Source organism: Micrasema longulum, unplaced genomic scaffold (assembly GCF_059751315.1).
Source record: "Micrasema longulum isolate JH-2025_06_02 unplaced genomic scaffold, ASM5975131v1 h1tg000234l, whole genome shotgun sequence".
Lineage (NCBI taxonomy): Eukaryota > Metazoa > Arthropoda > Insecta > Trichoptera > Brachycentridae > Micrasema > Micrasema longulum.
The window spans coordinates 610,640-629,289 of NW_028277439.1; the positions used below are offsets into that span (position 1 = coordinate 610,640).

Sequence of the window (18,650 nt, forward strand, 5' to 3'; positions counted from 1 at the left end):
ACTCAAAATTAGACAGCGGAGAGACTATCACTCCCTCTCACTTCTGTTCAATGTACTTTATCAGTTCTCTAAGGTTTACCTCTTCGCCCTAATTCTTAAAACACTCTCTTAATATAAATTATAAAATTATATATTTTAAAGATGAGACACGCTTGCTTAGATTATATCTTAATTAATAACTACGATGTAAGGGTCATAATTAGACTTATTATACTGATACATATATATACCTGACCTTTTGAAGCATCGTTATTCATCACTGTTAGACAACTGTGTTAGACCCACGGATTATAAAATACTACGAATTCAACTCGATTTCATAGAAAAGTCAAGAACCAAACTTTGCGATCTCTACAAAATAGACATAAATTTTACGCCTGGAAACGCTTTCGACATCTATAAGTTCAAGATTGGAAAACTAATTACTGTGATCGGCTTACAAAAGTACGCTTCCCATCTTCAAATTTAATTTGATTAATTAATTGTTATTACCTATTAGTATCTTATACCCATCTTAGCTTATTGAATATACAAATAATCCAATTTTTCAAAATCAATATGAAAATAAATAGTTTTCATTATTTGATCATTTTTTATACGTATTTATTTATTTCGTTGTAAAAAAAGTGATCATTACTAAATACTAACTAAAGAAAAATTTACAAAGTGATTTTATGATTATTGATTTTAATTTGACTTAAATTTCGTCAGCCTCGTGATGTAATGGTCAACGCGTTTGCCTGCCCACCATGCAAAAGGCCCCGGGTCGACTCCCGACATACTTGACATGAAACAATAATTTAAAAAGGTGTTTTTAAACTAAAATATTTCGTTGTCCCTGGACTAGTTCCTAAAGCTTAAGACTGATCATCTTACCTTTATGTAAAAAAAATGATGTACCAATTGGTGTTCCAAAATTGGTGTACCAATGTATTGCCCTATGCACCATTAGGTGTGGAAAGGGAATGATGATAATGTTGGTTTGTCTTCAAATTTAAGTGTATCGTTTTTAAGTAAAATAATTTATTTCGTCATCACGTGCTACGGATTTATTCAAATGATTTAAAAAACTGGTGGTTTCAAGTTTTTTTTTCGAGTTTCGCACTTCTGCTGGAAGAGCATGCCACGACGTGGGGCTTTCGACTGCCAATGAATCGGGTTGTGGTCCCGTGGCTAGTGTTGCAGACTCATGGATTAGAGGTCTAAGATTCGAATCCCACTCTACCTCAACTTGATTCCCATTTTCTAATGGTGTGTTTTTTACAACTCGTTGAAAATGGCCACCATCATTGAAATATTTGGTAAATTATAAAAACGCTTATATGTCTTTTCTTAAAAAATAAAAAAAAAACTCCCTAGTGTAATGGCTAAGACGCACACCCGGAAGGTTCTGAGTTTGAATCCTAAAATGCTAAATCATAAAAAAGCTAAATCATATGAACGCAAATATGTTTATTTATTATCATTATTATTATTAATAATATTTATTCTAGAAAAAAAATCGCATTCATCGAATGTAGTCTACCGAAGTCAACATTATTCTATTAGAATTTCTTCATGAGGTTAATTTCATATTGTAACATAATGGGTGGTGATTATTTTTCCAAAAAAATGGTTCCGTCAATAAAATGTCATATTGATTCCGGTGTTTTCTTGGATTATTTATTCCTTTTTACGGGATAACAAGACAGAAAAAAATAAACAGTATTTATTTAGGAAATAATCAACTATCTACTGTATCATAAATTATTATAATCGAACTTTTAACGTGATATTAATTTATATAAATATAATGTTGTATTTGTACACGTAAGTTTAAAATGTATTTGTGTGGTGTAAAAACAAATCATTATCTGAGATAACAGTTGCTTTAAAATATTAACACGTTCACAACTGTATACGCAATTAATTTCTAACCAATAATTTTCTACACCTAATTTAATTGTTATTTGATTATTAGAAATGCAGAAATATCTCGTTAAACGACAATAACCTCAGAGCTCAGAGTAGCGATTCGCGGCCCGGTTATAGATACGCCCATACGAACAAAAATCATTCTAGTATTATCGTTCGAAGTTAGCTACAGCTTACAGCAAAACAACGGGTCTTAGGTACTCAGATCAAAATTGCAAACGTAGTGACGAACCATCCGTTACACGTTTGTTAAGCTTAAAATGTTCAACGCCTTTGTTCTATGCGATAGAGCAAAAGGGCTTCTCTATAAGCGGGCCTAAGACAATAACCTTGATGCCGCTTTGTAAAATGCACAATACCCATGTCGTTTTTTAAATTGAAATAAAAGTTAATCTTAAACCGTCAATTACCAGTGGATTAATATGAACATAGTCAGTGTTAAGTTTTATTTACTCTATTTTCTAAACAAACACTATCTACTTTCCATTATCTGACCAACAGACGGGTATTACCTATAAAATCCTTTTACAAAAGGTACGCCATGATGGCATGGCTTAATAAATTCCTCAGAGACCTGAGGCTGACAAATTAAATGTAAATTTTATCGGAACATTAGCATAATTTAGGCAGGTTGAGTAAAACACACACGTATGTAGATCGTCCATGTTAGCTTTATACACTACTCTCTCACACTAATAAAAATACAGAGAGGAAATTACGAAATCAAAACTTTAAATATTGTTTGTGGAAGCTTTTGGATTTTTTTTTTGTTTATGAACGTTGAATATTTCAGTATTTTTTTATATCTTACGCTGCTCTAGATTAGTTTTTCAATTAAATAAACATAAGTTACCAACGAAAAATGATTCTTTAAAAACAAATTACTGAATTTTATTTTGTAGTTTCATTTGAAATAACGCTACAATTACGATTGTTGTTCTTATTACTTAATTTAGCAGTAAAAACATAAACGTTTTTACTTTATCAAATTGTAAGCATTCGGTTGACAATATTTTAAGTTGGTAAAATTATTAAAAATATTTTAAGTATTGCTTACGACCGTCACAGAACAGAGAACCTACTATGTGAATGGTCGGTTTATTAATAATTGAATTTGTCAAGTCATTTTTCTTGGATAAAAATGTATTAATTTATGATTTAAAATTTAAGCAAAGTTCTTTAATTAGCAATATTGGTATACTCGTATATCACAAATTTGACTTCTCGCGACACGAGAAACTACAATTTTTTGTTCATTTTTACTTTAGTTGATTAGATTTAATGATGTTTAATTACCATTTGAGTCAGTTTAGTTTATGAGTCAGAATACTCAGAATTTCCTGGACATTTGACGTGTAATCATTAATAACTTGTCGGGCGTAGAACCAAATAGTTGGGCATAATAGGGTACCCGGTATGCATACAAAAGACACGGTAAGTGACTGGTAGCGGCCCTGAATCAAATGAAAGAGTGAGGCCCTTAAACGCTTTCAACTATTCAAGATAATCGTTAATTCGGTGAATTATGACTGCGTTCGATGAATAAAACTTCGATGAATATAACTTCGGTGAATAAAACTACGGTTGGGAAAGGGTGAGCGCATTAGGCAGGAAATTGTAGGAATTCGATGGTTTAAAAATTATTGATCAAGATAATTTGATTCAAAAGAATTTATAGTTGCGCTTCAAGTATAAATGCATTCAGTATAATAATGCGTTATGTAAGATGGGATGACGGAATGACAAATATTTTACGGTGTGCTTTTTTGTAATAAAAATAATACGGAAATGACTATTTAGTTTTTATGTTAATTTTGCTCGTATTCACACAAAATTAACCTATTTTTACTGCTCATCCTAGAGATACCTCCATTAAATAATAAAGTAAGCAATCTAAATAAATTTAATCCAGACTACTTTTCCTGCAGTCAACTTTTGTTCAGAGTTTGAGAACTTATAATATTAGTGTAAAGGGACCCAAAAAATCTACCAGCACTTGAAAGGTCGTTAGAATAACCGAAGCATAAGTCTTAATGAATCTACTGGCGATCTTTTGGTAGTGCCGTTCACGGATCAAAGGTCTGAGGGTCGAATACCGCTCTCGATAGAGAACCGATATTTTGTCAATTCTTGCACCTGTTGACTTTAGTGTAGTAAATTAGTTGACAACGTTATTTATGTATTTTGTACTGTTTTTTTGTACCACAACAAGCCAGGACGCCGAATCACAGTGATAAATTATAGCACAGAATACCTACGCTTAAGAAAAATCACATTTTGTTTTTGTGCTCTTACCGGGAATACGCGCGCTAGTCAAAATTCTTAGCCATTACACCACGGAGACCGCAGTGGGTGAAATTCTTCTCTACAAAGTTTAAGTAATGCTCGTAGGTATGCAAAATATTATTAGTAAATATCTACGATGTATGCAAGAAAAGCGATTTGCTAATGAATGTTGATAAATCGAAAGTAATGGTTTTTGAAAGGGATGAAAGTTTGAGTAAATGTGAGATTAGTGTGAACCGAGATATTCTGAATCAAGTAGAAGAATTTGTGGATCGGAGAAGTATGCGGAGGAGGTGTATGAGGCAAAACAAGCAGTTCACAGTTCAGGAGTGAAGTGTGGAATTGGAAAAACAATCATGAAAGTAGGTTGAATACTTTCGGACTGCGATTTTTCAGGCGAATGTGTAGTAAAATATTGCATGATCGGTGCACTATGTAAGGCTGAGACGAGCATTATTGACAAAACCAATAAAGAGGTATTGTGTTGGTTTGGACATGAAAAGCGAATGATCGTCAAAAGAACGGCTTAAAGAATCAATGATGCGAATGTTGATAAATGCAGAAAATGAGGAAGACCGAGAAACACATGGCACGATCTAATCTAACAAATCCTTGAAGATGGACATGTCAAAAGTAAAAATAATAGGCGTGCGTGCATGAGAAGATGTATGAATGTAAGAAAGCGAGGTCTGTATTGAAAGACAAAGTGAAAAGATGTATGAATGTAGAGGAAGCGAGATCTGTATGCAAAGACAGAGTGATATGGCGTTCTATCCTCTCTGCCTACCCCAACGGGGAAACGGCGTGATAGTTTGATGGTTTTGTAAATTCCTTTGTCAATGATATCGCGTTTTTGTTAGTCTCGTTATTATTAAATTTGGCATGTCTCAATTACAAGGCACCTGAATAACTGGGATCCAATAAGCTACCCCCGTTAGCGGGTCCTCCTGTCGTTGAGGAATTGCAACTAGGTCCCTGGTATCCTTGTTTCTGTTGATTGGATTTCCATCCCCTTCCGCCACCCCTAGTTTTGCAACACCCCTGACGGAGTATGACAGTCCTGATTAATAACAACAATCACATATTGTGTATAGAATAACGAAGCAAGTAGGTGTGGGGTCGGTGGAGTAAGGGCTGATACTGAAAACATCATGTTTTGTATTAATAGCTATTTAAACACGGATAGAGAAAAAAATTGGTAAGATAATATGAGGCGTAAGCCCATTACCACAGTTATATAAAAAAAATATACCATGAACTAAACATAAAAAACTTAAAACTGTAAAAATGACAAAGAAGGGCAATGAAATCATGGCATGTAATGATATGTTTAAAAACAATATCAAGATAAATTATAAGATTTCGAGCTAACCCATGCCATTCATCTTTATCCCACACCGTGTTTATGGCAAATAGATCTACGAAAAGACGGAAGATCTTTTTCAAAGAATTCTAAGCAAAAAAAAGCGATCACTTCTACCAGCCATTGACAGGTCATAAGCCTTGAAAACGCCTAGACTTCTACAATCTTTTCTCAAAAGTGTTTTTAATGCTATTTTTGCATTCCAAAAGACTTTAAGTCGGTAAAAAGTGGACAGCCAGAATAATAAAGTGAAGACCATGGGTAAACAAAAAAGTTGTCGAAAGGCTTCAAAAAAGGCTAACGACGTTGTCGCGATGGCAAGTAAAGTATGCATGGAAAACTTTGGGGACAGAAAGGAATGGAAACGTTCAGAAGAGAACTATATTCAGCAGTTGAGAGAACAAGCCTGAAGAAGAAGAAGAAAAGTAAATAAAAAGTCTAGGGAAAATATTTCAATATTAGAGAATGTAGAAATTTCAGCCCTTAATAGATGGAATTCGACTGGTGACACGCGTCCAGAGAACGGTATTGAAATTACATAACTGACACTTTTGAATATATATTATGACAAAGGGTAGTTTCTATTGCGAGTCTAAAACCAAAAGACACACAAATAATTATTACTAAATATTAAGTTGTAACCGACTTTTGTATCATCATCATCATTCCCTTTCCGCACCCAATGATGCATAGGGCACTGCATTAATACCGTGCTCTATGCACCATTGGGTGCGGTCTTACGCTTTAGCTGCTAGTCCAGGGACGGTGAAATATTCTAGTGTGGAAACACCCTTTTAAATAAACATTTCATATCAACCATGTCGGGAATCGAACCCGAGACCTCTTGCATGGTAGGCAAATGCGCTGATCATAACACCACGAGGCCGAGCACCTTCTTTTGAAAAGAAGCGTGAAATTTAATTTTTAAAATTTCCATTAAAAAAAACATCTGATGCATCAATTTTTAATTTTTTTCTCATACCCAAAAAAAAACCATCACGCCGTTTTCCGTAGGAGTAAGCAGAGGGGATAGAAAGCCACACCACTTTCTTGACAGTACCTTGTTTGCTTTAAATTCATGCATAATCTCATTTACGCACGCTGATTATTAAGAGTTTTCTATTTTAATACCGTGTCTGGCAGATTGTAATACGTTTGCTTGTTTTTTTGCTATGGAAAATATAACCGGGACCCTGGATGAGTGTTTCCGGCTCGATGGCTACGCTCATGGTGTAATGGTTGGCCCGTTCGCTTGCCATAGACGAGATCCGGGGTTCGATTCCTGAAAGATTCCTTATTTGTTTGTAAGGTGTTTTTACATTGCATAATTTTAATGTTACTGGACTGGTATCTGAGGTGTAATAATGTTCACTTTATTTTTTGTAAAAGACCATCAAGATACGTTGAATTTACTTTTTTTAAATGCGGAGAGGGTAAGGATATGATGATAGAAGTGTTCACTCAGTCCAACGATTGATTGATCATTCATAATTATTTATTTATATTTATTCTTAACACTATATATTAGTAACATTTTTATCATAACTCAAACATAATTTTAAAAGCTTAAATGGATACAAAAACTTTTTATAAATCATGCATATTTTATTTTTGTTAAACGATTCTTTGTTTTAAAAATCCACTAAAGGATTTATACTGATACACCCATATTATGGATTAAAATATCAATTCGTTATATTATTTATTATACAACAAACTCATTTAAAAACAAATTTCACAAAACCACCGAAACTTATCAAATAAAGTATTATTGTAACTTCCGTGTTAATACATATTAAACATATTCCTTATCTCTTTCTCACACAAAACGAGTGCGTATAATGCCACCTCCCTTGGACCGTCTAAAGTGAAATATATTTATTTTAAAGAAAAATAGCCCTTATAAAGAAGTGTTGAAAGAAACAATGTTTTGAGTATGTTCAAATGCTTGCAAACTGTCTGGATTTTCTCTCTAGAGAGTTGTTCATCTTCAAATTTGTTGCAACAGAGAGCGAAAACATTTTTGAGAAGGGAATATGGGAAACTAAGCATTTACAGGGCTTATGACCTGTCGTTGGCTGGTTTAAGTAGCCAAATTACACACTAGGTAACATTGACCATTCTGCCTATCTTTAAGTATTCACATTTCCACAACTCTTTCATTTGATGACTTTTGCGAAGTGAAAGATCTGAAACCTTTATCGTGTGGGTGAGTTCATCCAGGTGAACCAATTTACCTACTAGGCAACACCTACTAGGCAACGCCAACAGATGGAAGAGTTGTGAAAATGTGGATGTTCAAACATAGGCAGAATGGTGAATGTTACACAGTGCGTTAAGTGGTCACTTAAACTAGCCAATGACATGTCATTAGCCCTGTAAATGCCTAGACTTTCCTATTACGTTCTCAAAAATGTTTTCCCTTTCTGTTGCAACAATTTTAAAAACGTGTTGAAAGACTTAATTGCATTAAGAAAAGCTGCAAGATTTTACTGTAATCACTGTAAATACTTAGACTTCCATTTTCCTTTTATGAAAAATATTCTTCTCTCTTTTGCAATGTGTCAATAAAACGAAATGCCTCGAACCATTGATAAATTGAGACGTTTATTGAGGCAGGTACGTCAAATTCCGAGTATTTCGCTAAGTCCCACCATGCAATTATGATTATCCTTCTAAGTATGGCACAGACAAGCTCAGTAGACAAGCAATCCCAATGGTTAGCATTGTGTTGCAATAATTCAAGTACGGAGGCACAAAATACAGCCGTGGGGGATTCCTGAACCGATATAAATGTTTACCCGCCAATTACAAATTCAAATGTGAATAATTACACGGCGCATGCGCTCCGGTTTGATGTGGAAGGTAACAGTAGCGCATGGCGCCGATAATTTATTATTTGTAAGACCCACTTGTCAAATAAGGCTCTTAGTCGATCAATCTCGTGAATTACTATGGCTGGTTACAGGTAAAACAATGAAGCAAAGGATTGAAATACATTGTAACAATTTTTCAACTAGGTCTCAATAACTGAAAGGCTTAAGAATGGTAGAAAAAACAGGTGATTTAACTGTCAATTGTCTTTTGTATGCTGATGATGCCATGCTTCTAGCTAACAACAAAGAGGAACTGCAATTTTTAGTAACAAAGGTCTACAATGTATGCAAGGGAAGCAATTTGCTGATGAATGTCGGTAAATCGAATGTGATGGTTTTTGGAAGAAATGAAAGTATGACTAAATGTAAAATCACTGTCAATGGGGTTATACTAAAACAAGAAGAAGAATATGTGTATCAGAAAAGAAGAGGAATATGTTTACTAGGGATGGCATGACTGAGAACGATATTGAAAGGATGGTGAGTGCCGGGAACAGAACGGTGCACTTAAATCAACCTGGGCAAATAAATCTTTGTCTCAAGACGCAAAATTAGCTGGTCCCGACCCTGATGTATGGGAGCAATGTATGACCTTGGAAATACAAGGATAAAAGTAAGCTGAATACTGTCGAAATGCGATCTCTCAAGCGAATGTGTGGCACAACTATGTACGATAGATGCACACTTGTTGAGATCCGTACATTACGCAAGGCTGAGATAAGTATAATCGACAAAATCAAGAAAGGAGCTCTGCGTTGGTTTGGACATGTAGAGCGAATGGACAGCTAAAAATATTTACGATGTAAATGTTGATGAATGCAGAAATAGAGGAAGACCTAGAAAGACATGGAATGACCAAATCCAACAAATGCTTGAAGATGGACATGTTGAAAGTTGGAACAATCAGCGCGCGTACATGAGAAGATGTATGAATGTAGAGAAAGCGAGATCTATTTGCAACGATAGAATGATGTGACGTTCTATCCTCTCTGCCTACCCTAACGGGGAAACGGATGGTTTGTTTTTTGTTTGTCTTAATAATTTGAGTACATCGAATCTTGACTAAAAATGGTGACTTCCAAAAATAATTTCAGGTCTTTTAAAAATTATTTTGGCGAGTTGATCATGTGCAATCATTTTATTTCCGGTCAGAGAAAAATTCACTTGCCTCTATTTCTCAACCAAAATACGTGCATACATTCTTCGGGATTACCTTCTTTCAGCACAAATATGCTAAGGCTAACAGATTACGGAGAGCTCCTCGGGCAGCATTTCCGAGTGAAGCTGTCCAAGGGAAAGTATAAAAAATGAAAAATATTTTCAGGCGTTGCTTAGTACGTAGGTAAAATAATCCAATCAGGGAAGATAAAAAAATTAATAAATATAAAGAATAGTGGTTTTATCTATCAAACAATCATATGCCCATACATAAATCACGGTATTTCCATTAGTTTTTAAAAATATATAAATTTTTAAAAATATGGCTGAGGATTGTGCTCAAAGGACACATGTATTCAAATTTAGAAATAATGCACAAGTAAATTGGCTTGCTCGCAGTAAAGCAACAAATAAAATATAATGTAACTATTTTTAAACATGATATAATTTAGGGAATAAATACAATTCAAGATGAAATCAAATTTAACCAACAATGTCACACATATGAATCTAGGTATAAAAAAAACGAGGAGAAAAATAGTCTCAAAACTGATTATATAGGGGATTCAAGCTGTACACTTAGTTACCCGAAGAAATAGAAAGTATCAAAGTATTAAAAATTAATATAAAAAAATGTGTTCTTCAGAAACTCCGAAAAAAATTTAATGTTATTAAAAGTTTATGTTAGTTCTTAAAATGTTATGAACGAACCTTATAAAGCATATATAAATAAATACATGAATCTCTCTCGCATCTGTAAGAGTTTCAGATTTTAAATTTCACAAACATCATCAGACGGAAGAATCGAAGTAATATAAATGTTCAAATACACAGTGTGTAAAGTGGCCACACATCAGACAATGATAGGTTATAAGCCCTGTAGACGCCTGGACTTCTGTATTACCCTCTATTAAAATGTTTTTCATTTATGTTGTAATATATTTGGATATTTAGTAGTACGTGAGTAGTGCAATATTGACCTATTTTTATAACCATTTTTTAATTATTTGTAAATTTCTGGCAAAAAAAAAAAATATACATACTTAATAACAGGGAATCTATATAAAACCAATTAATGTAAAATGAAAACGGAGTGTTCTCAGTTTAAAATAGTCTCCATCTAACATGGCACAGCCTGTTCTAAGATGGAGATTTTTTATCTTTAGAGCGTAAGTAGTCCAATACTAATAAAACAATAACATAAAAAATAAAAACTAAAACTACTTTATAATAAATGCCTATTGTCTTACAAGAAGAAAAAAGTACAAAAATAACGTATTCTTACCATATGAAACACATTGATATAAGTATAACTTGGGCACACATGTGTAATATTGTAACCATGTCTTACCGGAATCAAACCTGAAATCTTTGTACGTGACATAATCATTTTAGATTTAGCCACTTCACCACGGGGGTTGTCATGATGGACCTATGGTTATCCAATAAAATAATCAATTACACTTATTTTTATCACAACGGCATTAAGAAGTTATACGCAGTATCAAGTACAGAGAATGGCGGTTTGTGAATAGCATTGCATTACATAAATGAGAATACGTATTACATGACAATTCATATGAAATGACTTCGGAACGATTAATCAATATTAGTCGATTGGTTACATCTCCCTAAGAGCAAATATAATAACATTTCGTGAGTTTAACAATACAGACATGGGAGGCGGGTCTGCATCTGACATGTCTACAGCATCCTGCCGATATCTGTTTACGCGTAATTAAACATTGTATACTAATCACTAAACTGGGCGTAAGATGAATTACGAAACATCAAACAATGCTTAAAAATATTTTTCTCGGTCGTTCTGGGATTTAAAAATGATATTTATGGATGCCTCAGACGTAGAGATGGGCGTTTCGGCTATATGTAAGAAGTAGCAGTAATAGTTAACGTTTCACAAATTCAACTGTTTCTAAATAATAGTTAAGAGCAGCGTGAGCAATCAATCTATTACCAGCTGCTGGAACAGTTTCGCAAAGATGAATTAAGATGTTACTTGTAACGAGCCAAGGTGCTCTAAACTGAAACATTTTCACATATCCAGACCAGTTAAAAACAGTCATGCAAAGGGGTTGTCACAATTTTACCCAGGCACTTTAAAACTGTTATTAAAAAAAAAAAGATTTCGTGGCTAATTTTCCTTCAGAGAAACAGTTTTTTTTGAAATAGAACTGTTTTAAAAAAAACAATTTATATTTTTTTAAATCTTCCCTTCTCAGAATCCATAACAGTACAATGTTTTTGAATGCAATTTCAATACTTACAAGATTCAAATCCTTGTGCGAAATAGGTAGTGATCACAATCAGAAGTACAAACAGCACCCCCATGTTGGTCGATTGTATTAGTCTTTTTTTACATCCCAATGGTCTGCAACTGAAACAAAAATAATACAATAATCTAAGTATGTTTAAATAAAGACAAGTCTGAATTTTTAAATTGTCGGTTAATTATTCAGCCAGATGAATATCACTCGTGTCAATAAAGGTTTCAAATGGGCGAGTTAAGGTAATGTGGATGTTTAAACTTAGACAGAATATTGAATGTTACAGTTTGTAAAATATCCAGTTAAACCAGCCAGCACGGGACACCCCAGTTAGGGAACATTATCTTTAAGGTAAAAAAAGTATTACATAAATTGTAAAAGGACAAAAAATAAATTACGTATCATAAGATGATGTCCCATCTCTGTTGCAATCAATTTCTTTTCATGTTCCCAACCGTGTCACCAGAAGTCAAAATCTGCTATTTATAAAATCTTCTAAGAGCAACTTTGGTTTTTATGCCCCAATGTCCAGAATGTGTAGATTAATCAATTCATCACACAACTTGGAATTTTTTGGGATAGATCTTCCGGCTTTTCGTAGATCTCTTCGCGACTAAACAGTGTGGGATGAAGTTGGATTGGCATGGTTTAGCTCAAAGTTTTAGGTCTTTCGTTTTTTTGAATATATTGTAAACTATTATTGTTTTGCCCTTGTTTGTCTTTGCTAAATAGTTTTATGTTCTTTTTGTTCAGTTTCTTGCATTTATGTTTCTTCATGTAACTGTAGTAATTGGCTTGGGCCGTATATATATAATAAATAAATAAATACGCCCTGTAAATGCCTAGACTTCTATATTACTACTACTACTACTACCATCACGCCATTTCCCCGTAGGGGTAGGCAGAGAGAATGGACCGCCACACACGTCTATCCTGGCATACAATCCTAGCCACTTCCACATTCATACATCTTGTCATTCATGCCCTTCGGTTCTGTCTGCTTCTATATTATCTTCTCAAAAATGTTTTTTCTCTCTGTTGCAATACATTTTCAAAATAATTGTGTTAGAAAGTTAGATTTAAGTGCACTTTGCAATCAATTAATCAAACACAGTTTTTTTCTATGAATGTACAAAAATTGAGCGACGTCGTGTCGGTATTGAAGCGTTATCTAACAGTCAACATCAGCACGTGCCGACGCTTCATCGCTACCGGCGCCGGCGCCATCGTGAGTTGACGGCGTCGACGCTCACCGTCAAATTTATCAACAAGAAAACAACGCGAGAAATATAAAAATGACAATTGCTAATGCTCAATTGAAAAAATTCTCTGCTGTTTTCGAGATAAAGTAACAGGGCGGCATCCCGTATTGTCTTCCGACATTTCAAAAACACAATGGCGGACCTACCTGAAAAATGTTTTGCTTAAAAGTTTTCTGGAAGAATCTTTGCCAAAGTTTCATATTATTGCGGTGCGAAGAAACTCGAAACAAGAATTTCTTTGTGTTGTACTTTTTGAGATGTTAAACAAAACATATTAAAATAAAAATACTCTCGAACTAGAGAACAAATTTTAATTAAATAATCTGAACCAAACTTTGTTTCTAAATTACGATCGAAGTGGATTGCACCATGAAAGTGCGACGTGTTTGTATTCTAATAAATTTGTATGTAAAACAAAGCATGGCATGATACGTAAATAAATGATTCTTGCTTAGTTTCTGACCGAAGTTTCGTTTATGGCCAGGTTCAGCCAAAAAAACAAATTTTGGGCCGAAATTTCAGCAGAGCCGAAAACAGGGGTCGGGACTTCTCGAATTACGCTCAGCTGTACTCGGGTACATCTTATATATAAAGTGTTTTTAATAAATAAATGTTTCTATCCTATAAATTAATATTTGGAAGATGCAATTGAATTAATAAGAATATATTTAATGTAATTAATGCAAGCAATAGAAGCATTTTATTTATTTGTTCATTAATAAATTATTTATTTTTTGTATTTAAAAAAAAATCTTTTAAGTAAGAAATTGCTAGTGGCAATAAGTCCGCCATTTAAACATGTGTATTTTTGTTTTATTTTGTATTTATCACATTGAATATTATTTTATTATTTTTATTTATTTACTTAAGTTAGTTAATATTACATTGTATATTAACTAATATATTTACAATTATAACAAATACTTATTAAATATTTCTTACATAACTACATTATTACAATAAACATAACATTTTTTTTTAAATCCGTAAGTTTTCTTTCATTCTTCATACTTTCAGGCATCTCATCATACAGTTTTAACCCTTTATACATTAAGCTATTTTGTGATTTTGTTTTTTTCTTAAGTGGTAGTCTTATCCTATTTCTATTTCTTGTCCTATATTTATGTACATTTCTATTTAATACAATTTCACTTATAAAATACTTTGGCATGAGATTATTAAACACTTTATATATAAATACAAATACATTATACAATAGTCTTTTCTTTATTCCTATCCAGTTCAATTGTTTTCTCATTTTTTCAACACTATTATATTTGCTTTTTTTCAGTATAATTCTCATTGCTCTATTTTGTAGTATTTCAAACTTGTTTATGTCTCCCTCGTTAGCTAAATATAATATAGTAGAGCAATAGTCCCAATGAGGGGCAATTATTGTTTTGTATATAAGTTCTGCACTCTTTTTATTTATTTTTTTTCGAATTCTTCCTAGGAAGAAAATCTTTTTTGAAATTTTCTTATGTATATATTCAAAGTGTGATGTTAAATTTAATCTGGAGTCAAGAATAATTCCTAAGTATTTCATTTCATCAACCCTTTCAATAATTTTACCATCAATATTTACATTCATTGTTATGCCATGTGCTTTATTACCTATTTCCATATATTTTGTTTTACTAACATTTAATTTCAATTTATTTATCTTTAGCCATGACGATATGTTCTGTAGATCTTCATTCAATTTATTAATTGAGTCTTCATAGTTTTCTCCCGCTATATATATAAGGGTATCATCTGCGAATAGTCGTACGGTTATGGTTAGTAAAGATTCATTATTATTATTATTTATTTATTAAGGAAATCATACAGTCTTTATATACATACATTGAACAAAAGAACAATTTAAAAAAGTGAGACCAATTACAGATTTCACATTAATTAATTATGAATGCAGGAGGGGTGGGGAAAAAGTTATTAAATTCTAAATATATATTCATATCAAAATGTAAATATTAAATAAAAAGAACATAAAAGGGAGAAGACATTGCATAGCTCCAACTAGACTTTTCCCCCCCCCCCCTCTCTCTGCTTGCATGAACATTTATATTTCTTATTAAAAATTCACAACCAACAATAATTGATTAGATGCAGGTTGTAGATGTACATATGAATAAGTAAAAATGAAGTGTTGAAATTAAAAGTTAAAATTAAAAATTAAAATTAAGAATTAAAATTAAAAGTTAAAACTAAGCATTAAATTTAAAAGTCAAAATTAAAAGCTAAAATTAAAAAAGTTAAAACTAAAAGATAAAATTAAGAGTCAAAATTGAAAGTTAAAAGTTAGGCAGGAGATAAATTATGGCTCGTGACTCTAAGTTCTTGCGAGTTCTAGGATCTTTCATATATAAATTTAAGTCATTCCTTTACAGTCAATATGTAAAAATTCTTTTGGAGTACATTGAAGAACTGTTACATCTAAGTTATAGGTATAACATAAAATCGAACCAAAAAGCGCTTAAAATAAACATATATTACTCTCTAGTAATATTTAGATTTACGACATTGGCCATTTTATATCTAAATCACAAAATTATCTCAACCGCTTTTGGTTGCATGTTAAAATAAAAGCAATTTCTAATTTACATTATACATACACAAAAAATTTTGTTCGGACGACGGAGTTTATTAATTTTCATGGAAATTCACTCAATACCAGTTACCGGGGAGAGACCCGAAGCCTTTGAACCGCCTGTTTGTCGAATTCGTACGAAACAAAATATTCAATTAATTAATAATACGTAGTGACTCACTCCATACATGCAACATTAGGGCGCGTAAACTTCAAACTTTGAATTCACGTGCAACTAATTACTATATCGATTTTGTTGCTTTAAAAAGCATGGTTCCGATTTTTAATGGATGGTGATTTTGAACAAAATTTTTGCCGGTTCAGTTATAAAAAATATTTGATAAAAAACGAAATACTTTAAATAAGTACAATTAACTATTTTTTTAACAAATACTTTTATTTAAATGTGCAATTCAAATGTTTAAAAAAAATAATAATCATAGTTTATTAACAAAAATAACGACTACCGAACATCAACGAAAGCTACCTTTCGGATATTGCTATCTGTTATGTTATCCATAGTGTTGAAGTGCTTTATTTGTTTAGTTTTTCATTGTTTACTTTTTAGCACGAACACTTTACAAATTTACTATTATGCTCAATGTTTGTTTTTGTAAATTTATTGAAAATTTTAAGTTTCCAGAATTTCACTCGTTCATGGTCTTTGTAGCTGCAAGAAGATTAGTAATCTAGCTTCAATAGGTAAATGTTATCAACTATCAAATATCCAAATTTAGTAAATGAGGTCTAGAATTCCAACCGTCCATGCGCTCAGTAGCTGCCAGACTTGTTGTTATCTTTCTATTTTTATAAATTTGTTTTTTATTTAATTTTTTTAAAAATCACTTAAACTCTAAGCGTCATTGTCAAATAAAAAAATAGAAATGTAAATAGAGGCTAGATTTCTTATTTTCCATGCGCTCTGTAGCTGCAAGACGTGTAATCTAGCTTCTATATATCATAACTGGAGACGAGAAATAAGAATCCTAACCATCCATGCGCTCTGTAGCTGCAAGACGTGCTGGGATATTTATTTATTGTACAGCGCCCTTGAGATGATTTTTACAAAAACAGCGGTATATAAATTATCCAAATATATATATATATAATTACTTCATCTACTACATACACAGTTAGGTAATAGATTTCTCTGGATCATGTCTAGTCTGCCCAACTAGGTACAACCTGTTTTAAGGCAGACATTTTTATGCAAAAATAAATAATAACATGTTTACCTAATAGTTAATTTACTATAACGGTTATACAATATTAATTTATTATTTAAAAATGTATTTATTAAGAGTAAATTTTCCGATTTTTCTCGACCTAAACCCAGCAACCAATTTTTCGCAAATTTACTAAATTTGATATGTAATTTAAATATAACATTTTTTTTTCTTCTTATTTCTGTCTACGGAACATCCATAAAATAATTTTCATCCAGCTTAATAATATTTCCGAGAGATGACGCAAAAACAATACTTTTTATTCACATCTCGCTGTAATTCAATTTTCGCGGCTTGCTCGTGCTCCAGAATACTGATCGTAGATCCAAACTTCGTACAAAACAATATGGAATGCTTTATTATTGTTAAAATAATACATTTATCATTTCTCCAGCCGTAGTGCGGACCCAAGGCACATTACTAACAATTTATTTTTTTCGTAGTCTTGGGATTTTTAATTTTGATCGATGTGTCTGGTGTCTAGCAACTCAACGGTGTTTGATCATAAAATAGCTACGGAAAAATATACAGCTACGGTTTGATTTACTTTTGTCCGCGTCGAATGGTGTTTAGGGCACTACATTGGTAAAATAATAAGAAAGAAAATATATTGTACAGTTTATTACAAGCCATTAATATTATTAAAATGTATCGTGTTTTTTTAATGCCATTGTGATAATTTAAGATTGCGATTTGCATTAGTACACCAACGGAAGCGTATCACAATCATTACTGTATTATGGATATACAAATCACAAAAAACTATCACGCTTCCCCGTAGGGGTAGGCAGAGACGATTGAATGCTGTTTCTTCTCTGACACGCGCGCCAATTATTCCAACTTTTTGAATGTCCACCTTAAAATATTAATTGGATTTAATCATACCATATCTTTTTTGATCTTCCTCAATTTTCGCATCCATCAAAATTTGCATCGTAAATCGTTTTAGCCGTCCCTTTGCTGTCCATTCGCTGTACATCTCTAAACTAACGAAGAACTCCTTTCTTGATTCTTATCAAGGGCATTGCGTGTTATGAGAAGGCGGGGTGATTATTTTCACGCTTCAAGGGTGATATTCTAAACGCTCTAGCAGCCGCAAAAATCATTGTTATCTCGCGTATTCACGTACAAAATAAAAGCGTTTTGTACGATCGTGAGAGTGGTTTAGAATAGCATTGCAGGCGTCAGTCCAGATACTATTAACACCTTTGAATATAAATATTTAATGTTTACGACGTTGCGCGCCGGGAATTAAACACGAGACCTCTTGCACGATAGGCGGACGCGACAACCATAACACCACAAGGTGGACTTATTCGTACTTGATTTCGTTTCTCAGGATGTTTACCTGAGAGTGGGTATTAGTCAAAAGTACTGGCCCCGGTTCACACAACTGTATTTTATTCCCCTGGACACGGGCGGCATTAATATACTTCTAATCAAAAATTCAAACCTTTATGTTGCTTAAAAATCAGGTCGCGGTTAACTAACTTTGACAATAAACACGAGTGCGCTGTATATTTAACATTTTGCATAATTTATCAGGACCCGGTTTGAATATTAAAATATTTACAAAACAATAAATAATAAACAGCACAATATCCGTGTCTGGATAGTAAGCGGTTAACGTGCTACTGACATATGCGAAATATGATTTGGCTCGTGTTCAACCAAATACACAATAAAAGTT

At 32.9% G+C, this 18,650-nt stretch overlaps 1 protein-coding gene across 1 annotated transcript in view; it reads right to left on the bottom strand.

The window, feature by feature from the left end:
* Ddr (discoidin domain-containing receptor 2) overlaps nucleotides 1-18,650 on the bottom strand; it is a 633,418-nt gene that overhangs the window by 194,705 nt on the left and 420,063 nt on the right. Inside the window, exon 6 of the mRNA XM_088243797.1 lies at nucleotides 11,883-11,992. Coding sequence (XP_088099923.1) covers nucleotides 11,883-11,946 — 64 coding nt within the window. The 5' untranslated portion in view covers nucleotides 11,947-11,992. The remainder of the gene's footprint in view (nucleotides 1-11,882; nucleotides 11,993-18,650) is intronic.